The 17,115-nt window shown below is 40.9% G+C and overlaps 2 protein-coding genes across 2 annotated transcripts in view; one reads left to right on the top strand and one right to left on the bottom strand.

The window, feature by feature from the left end:
- Positions 1-10,054, top strand: part of LOC140938503 (spectrin alpha chain, non-erythrocytic 1-like) — a 33,658-nt gene extending 23,604 nt beyond the window's left edge. The window contains exons 41-61 of the mRNA XM_073387986.1: positions 53-157; positions 263-372; positions 618-716; positions 1,017-1,137; positions 1,224-1,345; positions 1,731-1,863; positions 2,534-2,632; positions 2,929-2,976; positions 3,126-3,237; positions 3,880-3,956; positions 4,043-4,179; positions 4,518-4,590; positions 4,914-5,030; positions 5,434-5,549; positions 5,661-5,724; positions 6,340-6,452; positions 6,969-7,118; positions 7,288-7,443; positions 7,888-8,034; positions 8,271-8,421; positions 9,407-10,054. Coding sequence (XP_073244087.1) covers positions 53-157; positions 263-372; positions 618-716; positions 1,017-1,137; positions 1,224-1,345; positions 1,731-1,863; positions 2,534-2,632; positions 2,929-2,976; positions 3,126-3,237; positions 3,880-3,956; positions 4,043-4,179; positions 4,518-4,590; positions 4,914-5,030; positions 5,434-5,549; positions 5,661-5,724; positions 6,340-6,452; positions 6,969-7,118; positions 7,288-7,443; positions 7,888-8,034; positions 8,271-8,421; positions 9,407-9,535 — 2,379 coding nt within the window. The 3' untranslated portion in view covers positions 9,536-10,054. The remainder of the gene's footprint in view (positions 1-52; positions 158-262; positions 373-617; positions 717-1,016; positions 1,138-1,223; positions 1,346-1,730; positions 1,864-2,533; positions 2,633-2,928; positions 2,977-3,125; positions 3,238-3,879; positions 3,957-4,042; positions 4,180-4,517; positions 4,591-4,913; positions 5,031-5,433; positions 5,550-5,660; positions 5,725-6,339; positions 6,453-6,968; positions 7,119-7,287; positions 7,444-7,887; positions 8,035-8,270; positions 8,422-9,406) is intronic.
- A 149-nt stretch (positions 10,055-10,203) lies between these two features.
- Positions 10,204-15,780, bottom strand: LOC140938505 (uncharacterized). Its single transcript, XM_073387988.1, has 2 exons — positions 15,624-15,780; positions 10,204-13,143 (listed from the first exon to the last, which is right to left on the bottom strand). Exon 2 carries the CDS (start codon positions 13,140-13,142, stop codon positions 10,806-10,808), a length of 2,337 nt encoding a protein of 778 aa, XP_073244089.1. The 5' UTR covers position 13,143; positions 15,624-15,780; the 3' UTR covers positions 10,204-10,805.
- Positions 15,781-17,115: the final 1,335 nt, after the last annotated feature.

The raw sequence follows: 17,115 nt of genomic DNA, 5'->3' as shown, positions 1-17,115 counted from the left end.
AAATTAGCTGGATCACCAAGTTACTTATGAACCTTTTATCTTGTTATTTTAGGTAGAAGCATCCCTCTCTCAAGATGACTATGGTCGTGACTTAGCAAGCGTGCAGAATCTGATGAAGAAACACCAGCTTGTTGAGGCAGATATTGCTGCCCATGAAGTAAGTATAAAGTGGATGATAAGCTAGAATGTTGCTGTTTAAATTTCTGCCAAAAATGTCGCATTTTTACTTTGCCGACTTACAAAAAAATCTTTTATTTTTCAGGATCGTATAACAGATCTGCAGGCTCAAACTCAGCATTTTGCCGAAGTTGGTCATTTTGATGCCGATTCCCTACAGGATAAATCTCGTGGCATTGCCGAGCGCTATGACAAGTAAGTTAACCTGTCATACTTACAAGTTACAATGCTTGTGAAACATTCTGCTCATCACTACAAGACAGCCAACTCGAACTTTCTGCTGCGGATAGCAGTCGCTTGCTACCCTCTGGCTAATTTCTCACTACCTTTCAGCCCTATTTCTCCTTTTTCCCTCCCTACACCCCCCACCCCCACCACACTCACAAACACACTCCCAAACAGTCAAAGGCAGTGGTATTAGACATGATAATTTTTTGTAGGGTGAAGGACATGGCTGAAGATCGCCACAAGAAACTGGATGAGTCCAATGCTCTGCACCAGTTCTACCGGGATTTGGATGATGAGGAGTCCTGGATTAAGTAAGTTATTCCTCCAAACGTTGTGAAGTGCTTAAAAAATTGTCATTAATTCGTGAGGGAAATGTAAAGGACATTTTTTGTGTGATGAAGGTCTGTAAATGTAGTAAAATGTGGCGGAGTTTTATAGCTCTAAAAAATGGTCAGATCTACAGGAAGGTTTTTGGAACCTTTTCCAACGTGAGCATTGTGTTATTTTGGCTCCTACGATATTTTTTCTTTTGGATTTAAATTATACTTTAAGGCTAACTTGGCGCTCATGTTGTAAGCATAACATAAAATGTGATGTTATTTTTTCATCAGGGAAAAGAAGTTGTTAACAAGCTCTGAAGATTATGGCAAGGACTTGACTGGAGTGCAAAACCTGCGTAAGAAACACCAACGACTTGAAGCTGAACTTAACAATCATGAAGCAAGGATTCAGGTGAAAATCTCATTTTTCATTTAACTGTTACTGTAAATGCAGTGAATGGAGAATTTAGATTCTTAATCACATTTGTTTCCTTATAGGCTGTCCTGGCATGCGGACATAAATTTATTGATGAAGGTCACAGCAGCTCTGATGAGATCAAGGCCCGCTGTGATCAGCTTCAGGAAAACTGGGATGAGCTCAAGAATCTTGCTGAACAAAGGTGCTGTACCAGGATAGTCTAAGATAACGTCACAAAGTGTTTCCTCCCTAAACAGATTCTGCTTTTGCAATGCTTTGTCAGTACAGTGCTGTGTCGGCTGCACCTCGTACAGTACTTGAATTTATTGTTTATTCTACAGCCAACGTTCCTGTTTATGTACTTAAATATCAGTCTTTAATTAACCCTGACTTGAATCATGTATACTAACGTAGAGCTCAATCAGCTCTACCTACTAGAGCTGATGGTATGGTTGCCCAACAGTTAAATGGTCTCTATTGTGGGTTCTGCGTTAGAGGTTGACTTGTAAACCAGCAGCTCAGTGTTCTAAGTTATTCGGTTGCTTTGATGGAACTGTCTTAGATTTGTGTTGGTTTTATTTCTTTAGACAGCACAAGCTGGACGAGTCTCTTGCCTACCAACAGTTCAGTGCAAATGTGGGTGAAGAGGAATCCTGGATCAACGAAAAGAATACTCTTGTTGGTAGTGACGACTATGGTGACACGCTGGCTGCTGTTCAGGTAAGAATTAAACTCACATATTGTATTCACTCGATTTAACGCTGCTCTCGAAGAATCGCCGTCTGTGGAAGTAAAATTACCAATAAACGACGCCCTTGAATAAACGCCCCTCCCAATCAAAAGAATGCGGCTTATTTTCGAGGATTATAATAAAAAAACGGTACAACTTTTTTTTATACACCATTCAGGTAATCACGATTCTATATATCTCAACAAAAATAGCGAGACATTGAAACTTTTAACATCTTTCTTATTTACGTAATATGTGCAAATGATTTATCGTAATTGTTGGCAGTGATCTAAGACAAAAACGGAAACACTCCAAATCTACTAAACGCCGCGGTGTTTAATGGAATAAATACGGAATCAAACACAGAATAGACCGTATATATCAGTATGAATTGACTTGATTCAATAAAGGTTGTTTTGGGCGTTGGGCAACTGCCATTGCGCATTGGGAAGCTATTGTTTGGCGGTCACTCACGCAGATTATTGCAGTGGGTAACCAGTTCCGTATCCCCAAATCCCCAATTTCAACGTTCCATTGCCAAAGTAACCTTTATTGAATTAGGTATATTATACGCTTATCATTTTAAGTTTTCTAAACCGTTTTAAATACAGTAGGATTCTTTGATGGAAACAAACGTAACTTTTTCTTGATTTTAACCAGGGTCTTCTTAAGAAACATGAAGCATTTGAGACTGATCTGGAGGTTCATAGGGAGAGGGTGCAGGACATTGAAGATTCTGGAAATAAGCTGATTGAAAAGGTTAGTCATGAAGTTCACTTCAATAATGCTTTGTGATAGTTTCACCTCCAAGGAAGCCCAATATTTATTAAGAAAAAAAATGTTTCCACTCCGCAAAATCCTTCCAATGCAGACATTACCACTAATTTAATTTACGACAGATGAAGTTTTGTTAAGTAGCAATGTGGTCGACGGATTTGCCCCTGAGGCTTGGTCGGAAGTCGTGTTTTCAGAGCAAACTCTGTGAGTACTCTTGAGTATAAATGTAGCGTCCATGGGATGCTAATGTAAGGAAATATATTTTTTCGTCTTTTCAGGGAAATCACCAATCTGAACTGATTGAACACAGGATTTCATCCATTAAGGTAATAACGTTTGTTTATCTTTCTGTAGTCATCATTTCCACTTATCCTACAACAAACCTCTTTTGACTGCTCTTTTTAGCAACAAACAAGTGTCGTCTTTATTTATTTTAATTGTCTTTATTTACTGTTTCGTTTATTTTTGCGTATAGAGCAAGCTGCAGGAATTGGGGAGGATGGCATCCTATCGGAAATCCAAACTGAACGACAACTCAGCTTTCTTGCAGTTCAACTGGAAGGCAGATGTTGTAGAATCATGGATTGGTTAGAGCTACATTTGTTTAATTTGTTCTTCTAAAACGTGTTTGAGTTATATTTCATTCATTTTCCCATTTCTCAAACTCTATGTTGTTCGGATGTGTCCTTTATTGCTCTGTCCAAAGCGGGACTAAAAGTTAAATGTTATCCGGATGCAGACTCAAAGTGCCAGTGAATCAACGAAGCTATTAACGCAATTTCGCCGAATTCATACGGTGGGAACTGACCACCTTATTTAGTGAACATAAAAATAACCGCTTAGAACATTCAAGGAAGGCTTAAATGACATAGTAAATACAAAAGAGGCACTGAGGGAGAAAATTGAAGAAGATTAAAACAGATCACAATCGGGGTTTTTGAAAATTGTTCGGCCTTATAGTTTTTGAAAGTTTATCGCTGTTTTGTTTTACTTATACGTAATTCTTGGCGGACATATTTGTTTGTTAGCAAGTTGTGATTTTGCCATTTACAATAACTTCTTCCCTAACGTTGATTTCCATGGCGAGTGACCATAGCAAGCGAAGTGGTCTCGACTGTCGTGATGCTGTCTTCCAAGAACTTTGTAACTGTCATATATGGTTCTAGACTAAGGTGCCTTTGTTCACAGTGTCTGTTAAAAGTGCTCAACAAATTCTTTATCTTTTGTAGGTGACAAGGAAGGAATAGCTCGGTCAGATGATCTGGGACGAGATTTATCTTCTGTGCAGACTCTTTTCACCAAACAGGTTTGTGACATGAAGAAAGGCTATTTGCACATGTGCGTTTTACCGTTTATGCCTTCATATTTTATAACTTAGTATTTGTATTTTAGGAAACTTTTGACTCTGGTCTCCAAGCGTTTGAAAACGAAGGAATCGCACGCGTGACAGTGCTGAAGGATGAGCTGGTCCAATCACAACACGAACAGACACCTGCCATCATTAAACGTCATGATGACCTTATTAGGAGGTAAGAAACTCCTCTACCCAATGGCTGATGAGCGTGATAGCCTTATTTGGAAACGTCCTTTTAGCATAACCAATCACTCGCCACCTAAGTAGACTTGACACTCATCGCTAGGCTAAACTTGGAACATTTGAAACCAAGATGGCCGCCCGTAACGCAAAGCGCTCGATCTCGACGATCGAAAAATAGGGGACTGTGAACAGTCTAAGTAACGCGAAGGCTTACCCCTGTTCCCCATCCCCTGTTCCCTGTTCCCCGCCCCCCTCACGGGACAAGAGAGACAAAGGGCCCTGTTTTGTTTAATAAGCAACGCCAATACATTGCTGTTGTTATATTTCTAGGTGGGAACAGCTTTTGGAAGACTCTAGGACTCGTAAGGAAAGGCTTCAACATGCACAGGATCAGTACAAGAAGGTAAATGAAAGCTGCACGGTTATTTCCCTGCAAAGTCGTGAAACTGTTGACAAGTGTTTATTTCTCGATCTCTAAGTGAAAGAAGCGAAAAATCAATATTTTAGCCTCGTCTTTGTTTATTAATAATTATTTAAGTATAGGTTAAATCGAACTGGAATTGTGTCAGCTACAGCTGTGCGAAATTACTTTGAAGCTAAAAAGCTGACCTCGTGAAGTCATATCGTGAGTGTGATCGTACTTCGTAACCTCGTAAAACGTGAAATCTTGAGTGTTATCGTGGTACCATTGCAGTACAGGTAATCATCGTGTATCTGTCTGTTTAGGTTGAGGACTTGTTCCTGTTGTTCGCCAAGAAGGCGTCTGCTTTCAACAGTTGGTTTGAAAATGCAGAGGAAGACCTAACTGATCCAGTGCGATGCAACTCTGTTGAAGAAATACGTGTAAGTAGCAAATACGTTTCTATATCATTGGGGTTGTTGGTACTCTGACAATGCCACTACTATTAGGATGTCTTAAGGCTTTTTATTAGGAAAAAAAGAAGATACCTTCAATCGAACGAACTGTTCAATTGAAGTGTTCGAACTATTCGTTTCGGCTAGCGATTTTCCCCAGGGTTCGTGTCGAAGCGTCACGTGCATTTACGATAACGAACGCAGCGGGCTCTTAGATGGTGGGGAAGGCGGAAAGAAAAAGTGAGCAGGAAAACACCACGAGGGTTTTCCTTCTCCGCTCTCAATTTCGGGCCATTTTCCACTATCTGAACTCCTGCTGAGACAGGTTATATTGCCAGAAGGTGCTACAGCAGGTCCAAACTTACAATTAACGCCTTTCTTGTCCCACAAGGCTTTGCAAGATGGGCACACTCAGTTCCGAGCGTCTCTGGACCAAGCTGAGGATGATATCATGATGTTACGTAAGCTGGATCGGCAGATCAAGAGCTACAATGTCTCCATAAACCCGTAAGTGATTAAACACTTAGAGGAGAGTTGGACGCTGTTGTCTCTCTGTTTAAGACATGAAGTTTCTAACAACATGAAAACGCTAATATTTGACGCTTTTCATGTGTTTAGGTACACCTGGTTCACAATGGAGGCCTTGGAGGATACCTGGGAAAATCTACAGAAGATAATCGAGGTTTGTATTTTTACATCTGAGATTTGCCTTTTTTTATTCAAATGAATTTTGTGCAAATAGCTGCGACTCTCCTATTGGCGTTTCCGCAGTCCGGGTAACAATTACATCATCAAGTTAATTTTATAAAGAAGTGAAAGACCCTTAACAACAAATGGCAAAACAGTTCTGCTCTGCTTTCCGTCAGAGTTTTAACATAACGATCACCAGTGAACTTTACGAAAAAAAAGCATATTCGAGTCGCTGACCCCTAGCGCGGGAAGAACGCGTACAATCAAGTTATTATTGGTTAAGAGGATTTGGCGGGAAGTTTTTTTTTTATCCAATTGTTAAGAACAGCAAATGCAAATCATCATCCACATACCAGCACGCGCACAGAAATACCGCTTCATTATTCGAACTCAACTCCTTGAACAGCTTTTGACATTTTATGCTGACTTGTTTACGCTTGGTAAAGACATGAAACACTTCGAAATTCGAGCGATATTCACTACTCTAATAAAGCCGCAAATTAGTCGATCTCATAAAAGACTGCAAACACGAACTAACATTCAGCACTCATTTTAAACCGCTAGTGGACCAAAGTATTGTTATCAATATCTTTAACTTTTTGTTTAGGAGCGCGAGGATGATCTGCGCAAGGAAGCTCAGCGTCAAGAGTACAATGACAATCTGAGGCAGGAGTTCGCTCAGGCAGCCAACGCCTTCCATGCTTGGCTGACTGACACGAGGTAAGAAAAATCGTTAGCAAATACAAAATTGGACACGTCGGAGTTTCTTAACCTGCGCCACAGACGAAACTAAACCTCTGGTTAAATTTGTCCGTGGGCCAGTGTTAGCCTTCTCCGAGGCATCACTGTCCTGTTTTAGAAAGTGAGTCGGAGAATGGGGAGAGAACGGACAGGGAGGGTGATGCCTGCCAAATTTCGACAAGGTGATGACCCTCTGTGCATTTTGACTCGCGCATTCAAAGCCAGTTTGTGTACGGCATAGTGGGGAAATTTTGAGGGACAAAAGCCGTTTACCGTGACCTACAATAGTTTGTTTAGTCTGTCGAAAGGAAAATGCCGTTGGAAAACTTATCCAGGATGTTGCTTCATCTGAATCCTCCCGCACCAGCAAATAACCTATTTATACTTTTCTTACTCGTAAAACTTTCTACGACGCAGGCTAGAACTTCCTCGTCGAATGCTAGTATCTAAAATCCTATCTTGGCAGTATTTTGTTGACGCTTCTCTTTGTTTCAGGGTTGCAATGGTTGATGGGCAAGGGGACCTGGAAGATCAGTTGGCAGAGGTGAAGAAAAAGAGTGCTGAGATCGCTGATAGGAAAGAGGACCTTAGGATCATTGAGGATCTTGGGGCTCAGATGGAAGAAGCTCTCATCTTGGATAACAAGTGAGTTATAATCCTTGACCGTACCCTTAAGGGCTAGAGAAAATTTTCTTCCGTCTGCGTTGTCTTTTCTTGAAAAGGTGTGGTACAGAGTCTAGCGTGTCTCGTGCCTTTTGTTTTCACGTGATTAACATCTGATGTTTTTCTGATGTGCACTTGATTTGTTGTCTAGATACACGGAGCATAGCACAGTAGACCTTGCTCAACAGTGGGATCAGCTGGATCAACTTGCCATGCGCATGAAACACAATCTGGAACAACAAATCCAGGCCCGCAATACAACTGGTGTGTCCGAAGAAACGCTCAAAGAATTCACTATCATGTTCAAGTAAGTTGTGGTTGTGTCTTCGCTTGTTTAAAACTTTTAAATTAGCTTTAAATGTCAGTTGCAGAATTTTGAAATTCTAAAAACTACATGGTAAATAACTTCTCCCTCACGCTCACTCAACTGTGCAAACTTCATCGTGAGTTATTTTTGGCTCCAAAAGCGAGATGTTTGACCTGTGATTTCAACGGTGCTTTTAAAGGACAGGTCGTTGTCTTGATCAAGGAAACGTTCTTTTCAAAAACAGATGTTAAATTTCTTTCACCTTCTATCAGTAAGATGCATTGATTGTAACTAAAATTCATAAAGTACACTTAAACCAGGCGTTTCAGTCTTTTTTGGCTGGTTAGAGGTGAAGGGAAATTTTTACATTCTACTTGCTTTGAAAACTGTTATGCTCTTTACGTGAAGTGTTCATATTTGGCTCAATTTATATCTCTTTACCAGACACTTTGACAAGGACAAAACTGGCTATCTGGATCATCAGGAGTTCAAGTCGTGCCTGCGGTCGCTTGGTTATGATCTGTCTATTGTGGAGGAGGGCGAGGAAGATCCTGAGTTTGAAGCCATTCTTAGAACGGTGGATCCCAACGGGTGAGAATATGAAACAGGATAATGATCTGGCATACATGCACATATACAATAGTTACGTTACAGTGTAGTTCTTCTTTACTGCCCTACGCTGGTCCCGAAATATTAAAACTGTCTTATGTTTCTTCATTAATATCACCATGCATTCGACTTTGCTGATTCCAGCAGTGAGAACCGGCTGGACGGTTGATGACCTATAACACTGTTACTGACTACCAACTGTTTCTTTTTGTGTGTAGTGATGGTGTTGTATCAATGGGAGAGTACATGTCTTTCATGATCAGCCGTGAGACAGAAAATGTTGGCTCCAGTCAAGAGGTCATCAACGCCTTCAAAGCACTCACTGAGGGTGGAAAACGTCCGTACGTTACCGAGGCAGAGCTTTACCAGGTAATTTGTACAACTTTGCTAGTCTACTGTAGGTACGGATTAGAGTGCAATGGAATTGCAGAGAAAAACGTCTCATTCTCAATTCAGTCCACATTTTTATGTTTTACTTTATTTAACAAAATTGTTAGAGAAAAATCCTCAGTAAACCTTGTATTTGGAATGCCTAAAGAAATGTCTTAGCTTTGACTCATCGACGATTCAAACGTATTTGTTTCAGTCATTTCGTCTCCCCGCTTAAGAGAAGTGTTATTCAGCATGTGTTGTCTCCTCCAGTATGTCTTATAAAAGGCGACTCTTTTATAACAGTGAAAATCTCGTCTAAATTTACTACCACCCCTTCTGACTAGTTGTAGCCTCCCTCGCAAGCGTTTTTAGGGGAGCTCGTTTTTCGTCCCACCCCACGAACGCCTGCTCAACCGAAGGCAACATTCCTTTCCCAAGCTTAGCCAATCACATTGTACGTCCCAAATTCTGGAAAGTTAACCTTAACCACAATCTGAATGACTCGATCAGCTTGAAACACAGGGAAAGCTTTCTGACCTGCAATAAACGTTAGATTCAGAGAGGCAAAAATAAGAGTTCGTCAAATTTTAGACTCCATACACTGCATAACCTTAGCGAAGGGAAGAAAAGAACAAAACGGTAACTCTAGGGTGACGTTTTAGTCATGTTTAGCCTGTCAGCACTTCATTGTACAACTGTTGATTGGTCACTTACCACGCAAATAAAACAGTGGGAAGGGAATGTTGTTTTCGGTTGAGCAGGCGTTTGTCGGGTGGGTGGGGGGGGGGGGGGGGGGTGAAAAACGAGCTCCCCTAAATACGCCTGCGTGGGAGGCTAGACTAGGTGCCTCCGTCATTTAGATCCCTAGCTTATGTCACAGTCCGTTGCAGTTGACTTGTTATGACAGTAAGCCAATGGCCGTGGCCGAAGCTGAAGCTTTCCTACCCTCATAAACTAATTGTTGAATTCCTTCTCGTTCCAGTCCCTCACCAAGGAGCAGGCCGACTACTGTATTGATCGGATGAACCCGTATGTTGATGACAAGGGCCGAGAGATTCCGGGAGCCTACGACTATAAAACCTTCTGCGAGGAACTGTTCTCCTCTAGCTAGATTAGTCTTGCATGGTAATACTTTAGGGCTGTTTTGTTTCTGAAGACTTGACACCTCACGGGATAATTTTACGGATAAAATTGCCAGCATAGTTAAGTGTAAACGCTCACAGGTAGCTTCAACCAAACCTGCGTCCTTCTGATAGGAAGATAATACACTTAGTGTGAACATATCCGTATGTTAGGTTGTCGAACGATTATTTGTTATCACAAGAAGTTTCAGCCTTGTGGATGAAAAGCTCTATCATATTAACAAATATATCTTAACGTATCGAAAAAATCTGGGCCGTTGCATGTTTAAATATCACAGGAAAAACCGAGTTTCCTTTTGCAGGGGTTCATTTTGACGTTTTTAGTAGTACTCTGTTTCGGTACTTTTCAGTGATTTTTAATCCCGTTGAGGTGTTTTGTTCTTACTGTAGATCGTGTCGTTAGACGAATGGTTATCGATTAATTGATGACTGGGGTAAAAGAAGAGTGACTTAAACATTAATCAATAAAAGCTTGATGTCAAAACAAACGCGTTGCTATTATGGTTTCCCGAACTGACAGTTGTTGTATTTAGTCAAGTGACTACAGAATGCTTTAATACAAAAGCATAATCTGGAAAGATCCAAAGCAATATGTTTTCGTCAAGCCATGTAAAATGCTCCTGCACTGATTTTCTTCTTTTCTTAAAGTTGGTAAGGTCATTATTCTCCCTCCCTTCCCTCCGGCACCACCCTTTTTTTCCTCATTTTATTTGATTCTGGGGCCTGCCTGAAGCAGTTCGTAATTCCTACTTTTATCGTGGTCAAGATTCTAGTAAGATATCAACCTCGTGGTTTATTTTGATCAGTAAGGGGGTTTCGTTTTACAACATTAGTTCGAAAGTCTTCAAATAAACGTTTCTAAACATGAACATTGCACTGAATACTGAACAACTTATCTATTTGCAGGAAAAGTCTTGACTTACACTGAGGCTATGAATATTATTTCATGAGAACCAAAAGTAAACTAGTCTCGATGAAAGTAAGTAAGATTTTTTGAGTGACCCACGAACGTATTTTCTGTTGTGATCTCCTTCAAAGAAGTTCTGAAGTTAGTGATCGCAGTGCTTCTGTTGTTTTAAAAAAACAACTAAGAAGGTCTTGTACTCCTCTGCGCTGTGAAGCGTGGCGTTTATTAGAGAGATCCAAGAACCCACAGCATAAACTCATCTTCAACGCAAGTATGTCAGTGTGTGTCGCTTTTGAAAAACTGTCTTCCTATTTTCCAATAAACACCTTCTTTCAACGTCGATTGGCCTTGAACCTCATATCAGGGGTGCCATCTTTCTTAAGGGGACCGCAGGCCCCGGACGACAACGGCGCACGACTGTACGCTTGCTTGTTTGCAGCGTACCTCATGTCTGGTGTACCATTCTTCTTCAGAGGTCCACGTGGAGAACTCTTTTGGATACTTCTGCTGGCGGAGCATGCGCTGTATAGTTGTTTGTTGACATTGTAGCGCATGTCTGGAGTGCCATCTTTCTTTACAGGCCCAACAAAGCCGCTAGGGGTGGAAGGCAGCTGGAAGGAGACTGTTCTCGCACAAGAACTTTCCAAGGCTCCTCTGTCGCCTTTGTCTGGAGCGCCGTTCTTTCTCAATTGTCCAGCAGCTCTCTGAATATTTTTGCTGGGAGTGTAAGGCGACTCTGGTTTTCGCTCTTTACGACCAAAGAAATCTTTGTTCACTCTATAACGCATGTCAGGGGTGCCGTCCTTCTTCAATGGGCCAGGAACTTCTATACTGTTCTCTCTGAGCCTTCTGTCCGGTTTTCCATTTTTGTTTATCCCGTCTTCCAGGTACATCTTTCGGTTTTCTTTGCATCGCATATCTGGCTGACCATCTTTCCGAAGTCGATGCTTTCTAGTCACCTCGCTGTCGCGCAGACAATCTTGAGGAAATGGTCCTCGGTAAAATGGTGATGAAACGGAAGACATGTCATCGGAAAAATCTGAAATCTTTTCCTCTGATGACGAAACGGAAGACGCATCATCAATGACTGATTCGTTTCGGTCGGGCCACATTTCCTTGCCGTTGCGACTACTCATCAGCACTGTTTCTCTGTTTTCACCAATCCTTCTATCTGGGCTGCCGTTTTTATTCGCTCCTTTTGCTAAGTACAACCGCCGATTTTCTTTCAAACGCATATCCGGTCGACCATCCTTACGCAGACGCAGGTCTCTTAGCTCGCGGCTTTGGGGCAGGCTATCTTGAGGCAAATATTCTTCAGGTAAGCTTTCATAATCCTTGAGGGTTTCATCATCTGAGAACTGAGACAAAGAAGCGTCATCTGAGAGTGTGTCTTGTTCAACTTCTTTCTCATAGTCATCTTTGTATTCACCCAAGGCAGGCCTTCCTTCATCCTCGTCAGCAGCTAGCTTCTGTCGAGCCTCACCAAGTAATTGAAAGCACTCAGAGCACCGTCTTATGTGCTGGTCATCCTCCAATTCAGCCAAAAACTCTCTGCTTGTGACCTCCAGGCGAACACAGGATAACAGATCACACAGAAACGGTAAACGGGAATCTTTGTCATATTCTATCCACTTCATTACAACAGCATACACGTCTTCTTCCCTCTCGATGCTTAGCTTGTCATCTTGTATAATTTCCTTTAGATCTTCATAAACCAGCAAATTGAATTCTTGGCCTGTTGTTAATTCGCTGAAATTGGCGACTATGTAGCTTTTTGCAGGATTTTCCAAATCTTCCGTGTAGGCAGAATCCAATTCTTTAGCCCACCACAAGGTGCGGACCACATCGAAAGTGTCGAGTCTTGCAGCTACCCATTCACAACATACTTTTGCTAGTGCTGGCAGCTCGTAATTACATGCAACTTGTAGTAGATCTAGGACATTCTGACGTCGCAAAGTCACTTTTGCACAGTAGATGTAGTCAACAAATTCTGCAAGGGCGTCTGACGAGATGTTTAGCCGAAGTTTATCGTTATCTCTTGCTGAAGAATCTTCAAGACGTTCCTCTAACATCGAAGAGGCTGCCGCAATGAGTTGCCCATGCACCTTAATTTGGGTCTGTCCCTTTTCGTCCTCCAAAACTGTTGTTGTGAAATTCTTTTCCAGAAACATGTTAAACAGCTCCAGTAGTACCTCTTCCTGATCATCGAAAGCAATTTCCACCTGGTGGCTCGGTCCCTCTCGAATATGTTTGTATTTCTCACAAATGGCCTGCAGGTCGTCGATGCCATACTTGACGGCAAAATTGTGGAGGTCATCTATAATGCCTTCGTCCAGTATGACATTGGATCTGTAGATGAAACCCTTGAAGAATTCAAGCTTTCTCTGGCTCATTTCTTGGAGCACGATACTTCTTTCTTCATTCTCAACAAGTCTTTTTTTCACAACCTGGCTGCATGCTGCGAGTAACATACAATGGAAGTTAGTTTCGTAGTCCTTTGATCCAGTGCGCACGACTACATCAGTGAGAAGCCCATTTACTTGCATCTCTGCAAGGTTCTCAAGCAGACGTTTTGCATGCTCGTTCTTATTAAAGAAGTAGGTTGTTTCTTCAGCTTCACCTATTTTCGTTTCCACTGGCGCATCCAAAGGAGAGACAATCACTGCCATGCTGAAATGAATAATAAAAAAGACTTATTTGAAGATTCAATGCTTGAGCGTTAGGCAAAGTCCTGCGGGGAGGGGTTTGGACATGACTCTCGCATTAGATGTGTACTGCGTATTGGGATGCTCCTCGAAAACACTTGCATTAAACCCAAAAGAGACCAGTCTGGGCGTGACAGGCTTTGTTTGACTTCTAAAGGCGAGTACACTGACACATATAAACAATTCCGTGAGCAAGGTAAGAGCTGAGGTGAGGCAAATAGCCAAAAAATGTTAGAATTGAATACCCGACCTCCTCCTCCTTAGTTGCTGGCAAATATTTCACCAGACGTAGTTAATGGATAAAAATCGATATCGGAAATCAATCGATATCCTCGATATTAATCGATTTAACCCGCCGATTTATGTGGGCTGATATCGGAAATCGAAGTCACAGATAAAATAATTTATTGATTATTATCGATTAACAAATTGATAATGGTCGATAGGAATCGATAGTTATCGATAACAATCTATAAAAAAATTCATCTTCGATTTCCATCGGAAAATCATCCATATTAATCGAAGTCACAACTTTTTATCTTTACCTATTTCTATCGATGATATCGGAAATCGATATTTATCGATGATTGATATCGATTATTATCGATTATCGGTTTATCGATTAACTACGTCTGGACTTCTTTACCCACTAACCTCAACGATATCATCTGTATGGCTTTCCGTCCGGAAAACCCCAAATCGGCAATATCTACCACCCAGCGCTAATGCGACGAGCATCCTCGTTGCTTTCATACGGAGCTTCTGGTGCTTACGATTTTGATTCAATGCACTTTAGTTTATTTTTACCGGTTCCTGGACGTATCCTAACGGGAAAATGGCCAGTAACAGATGTTTTTTTGCAGAAAGGAATTTTTTTTAGTTTCAGTAGCTCAAGAGAAACTTGAAGAGTCTAATAATTAATCTCCAAAAATCTGCTTTTGCCTATTTCACCATAATTATCAACTTGGTTATTTCGACCAAATTTTATTTTCTGTAAGGAGGTCTAACCCAGTTATATCTAGCATAAAATGGTTTTCACACATTATGGGTATAATAGGGCTAAATGACCCGTCTCAAGATTGTTCGAAATAAAATGCTCGTGCATGTAGGCAATCCTTTCAAATTCTGAGTTTCTAAGAATGCAAAGGTATATTTTCGTTCGGCTTTTCCATCGATCGATATCGAAATAACAAAATAGGTACACTCAGGAGTCGGCTCCTGGCAAACTACATACACTACATGAAGGAGTAACTAAGCACGATTCAATTAAGATAAACGGACAAACAAACGCAGCTCATAGAAAACTATGTGTAAACTTTTGCCCTGGAACAAGGCCAAATCGGCGCCAGTTATTTAGATCCTTGTCAGCTGCCTTGATTAATATTCTTTAAAGAGAAAGACAGCAGCACGGTTCAATGAGTCAAACATCGAGCCGGTCAGCTTCCGGGCTTCCGGCTTCCGCCTTAGTTGCTGAGTATCATTCACTATTCAGTTCGGTTGGTAAATTTTCACTTCGACTCTTTGCAACTTTTTACAACCACAAAACCCCACTACGACATAAAGCATTTTCACGCAACTCAAGAGCCATAATACTGATAATAGGATTATGGCTCTTGGCACAACTTTAATGCTCGTATTAAAAGTGAATTGGTTCAAGACACTTCTGAAATGAACTTTTTGCTTCTTGAAAGTTTTGACAGGCAGAGGAAGAATAGAAAAATAAAGACTTTTTATACTGAATTATACTTGTAACATGGGCAAAATGTGCGCCAGTTGTTAGGTCCTTGTCAGCTGCCTTTATGATATTCTTTAAAGAGAAAGACAGCACGGTTGAATGAGTCAAGCATCGCGGAGCCAGTCAGCTTCCGGGCTTCCCGCTTCCGCCTTAGTTGTTGAGTATCATCACAGTTCGTTTGCTAAATTTTCACTTCGACTCTTTGCAACTTTTTACAGCCACAAAACCTCTCTATATGGCGGCCTTGATGATGAAAATCGTGTCCCTGACATAAAAACCTCAAGAGTAAACATTTGCAAAAAATTCAATACTCGTAAAGTAGCCTGAATTTCATCCAAATGCTTCGGAGTCGTTTTCTCCTCTCAGCAACTGAGGGAGTAATAACGACTCAATGTAACCGGATGAAATTCAGGCTACTCGTATTAAGTGAATTGGTTCAAGATACTTCTGACTAAAATGATCGACCTTTTTGCTTCTTAAAAGTTTTGACAAGCGGAGGAAGAAAGAAAACTTTTTATACTGAATTCGTAAACACCTTCCCAGATTCGCGAACTAATTTGCCTCTCTCATATTCTTAAACTAGCCACCGACGACTATTAGTATCACAATGCATGTACTAAGTCAAACTAACAAACCTCCTCTAGCAGTTGAAGTCAGTACCATTCAGCTGAGTTTATAGGTAATTTTTAAACAATAACCGAGTTGCTTACCTTGAAAAGATAATAATAATTCAGTCAAGAACCGTTTTAGCCAAGCTTAAAGATTGGAAGAATATTTATATCTTGACGAAGTGATCTTTCTGTGTGGTCTAAAGTTCTGTTAGGCTCCGAAAGAGGATGTACTCTTTCAATGTTCTTTCACTTTCAAACCTGCTTTTTAGTGACGTCACTGGGACTCTCCCCAGTGCGACTATCTCATCAGGTTTCTAAATTTGGGATTTCCACAGCAAGACGTCACGATTCCTTTTTTAGAAGGATTTTTTGAGTGGAGTGGAAAACAGTTAAATGTGGCCTGCGTAGCAAGCGTTTCTGTTTGGTTTCAGGGCAAGGAAAGAAAGAGGAACTGGCTTTTCAGTTTTGGCCGCGCGAGAAATGAAACTGGTTCTTCGTTGTTTGCTCCGAAATCGCACGGAAACGCTTGCTACGCAGGCAGCTTGGCCAATTGAAAGCGAAAGGAATGTCAAAAATCGAATGACTATATATTTGTATTTGCATTTGTAAATTCTGTATTTAGAAAGTTATTGATTCACTCAATGATAAAGGGGGTACCCTAAGACGACTTAAGTTGTGCCTCTCAATGAGAGCGTACTTTTCACAAGAGAGGTTTTTATTTTTATCAATTAATTTGTTGTTATTTTTTGACGAGGGGTTGGAAGTAGACGGCATTTAGCACTTGCATAAAATCATAATGAATTCCTGCATGCATATTTTGACAGTAAGTCCATGGTCAGCAGGGCGGATCTAGGGGGAGGGTGCAGGAGTGCGGTCCCCCCCCCCCAACCCCCGAGATGACCTGCAGCTTTCTAATACAACTGGACTAATTTGTTTACGTCACCAGTCAGTTACGTCATTCCTTAGTGGTTGACCGCCTCCTAGGAAAAATCTGTACAGCCTCCGAAATGATCCCCATACCTGGATTGGGGATCATTTCGGGGTTGTAGTCGAATTCGCGTCTAGGTTCTTCTTCACGGCGTTTTACTGTATGGAAAGTGAAAAGCAAGTAACACAATAATATAATTAACTGCAACATAGTGCATATAGACCATATATTAACTCGGTAAATCGAGCATCACCCTATCGTAGGCCTTGTTTGAATTGAGAGGAAAGAAGACGGAAAACCTTGTGTGACAAGCGTGACAAAAATTTTGCTTGAAAAAACTTTTCGTCAAACTTCACTTTCTTTTAAACAGATCTTTTTGTAAAAGACCAAAAAACATTGATATTATTGAAGATCACGACAAAACACGCAAGTAATAGCATTTTCACGTTCGTCACGCACAAGCGATTTGCCGTCCTCTTCTTCCAGCTGTCCTGTTGCGTAAACTGCATGAAAAATATAAAGTCGAGCAATCGTCGAATTTTTGTTTAAAATCAGACAAATTTAATCTCATAGCTTCCCATGCAATTAAATTCAAATAAAACAGTTTTTTGTTTGTTTTTGCTTTGTAGATAAGAATATTTCTTCCATTCTTTCTTAATTTCC

Source organism: Porites lutea, chromosome 5 (genome assembly GCF_958299795.1).
Source record: "Porites lutea chromosome 5, jaPorLute2.1, whole genome shotgun sequence".
Lineage (NCBI taxonomy): Eukaryota > Metazoa > Cnidaria > Anthozoa > Scleractinia > Poritidae > Porites > Porites lutea.
The sequence above is the reverse complement of the archived record's forward strand: the minus strand, read 5'-3'. Positions and strand labels throughout refer to the sequence as shown.

Bases quoted from the DNA above. Each gene is read 5' to 3' on its own strand.
- LOC140938505 (XM_073387988.1), bottom strand. From the start codon at position 13,142: ATGGCAGTGATTGTCTCTCCTTTGGATGCGCCAGTGGAAACGAAAATA.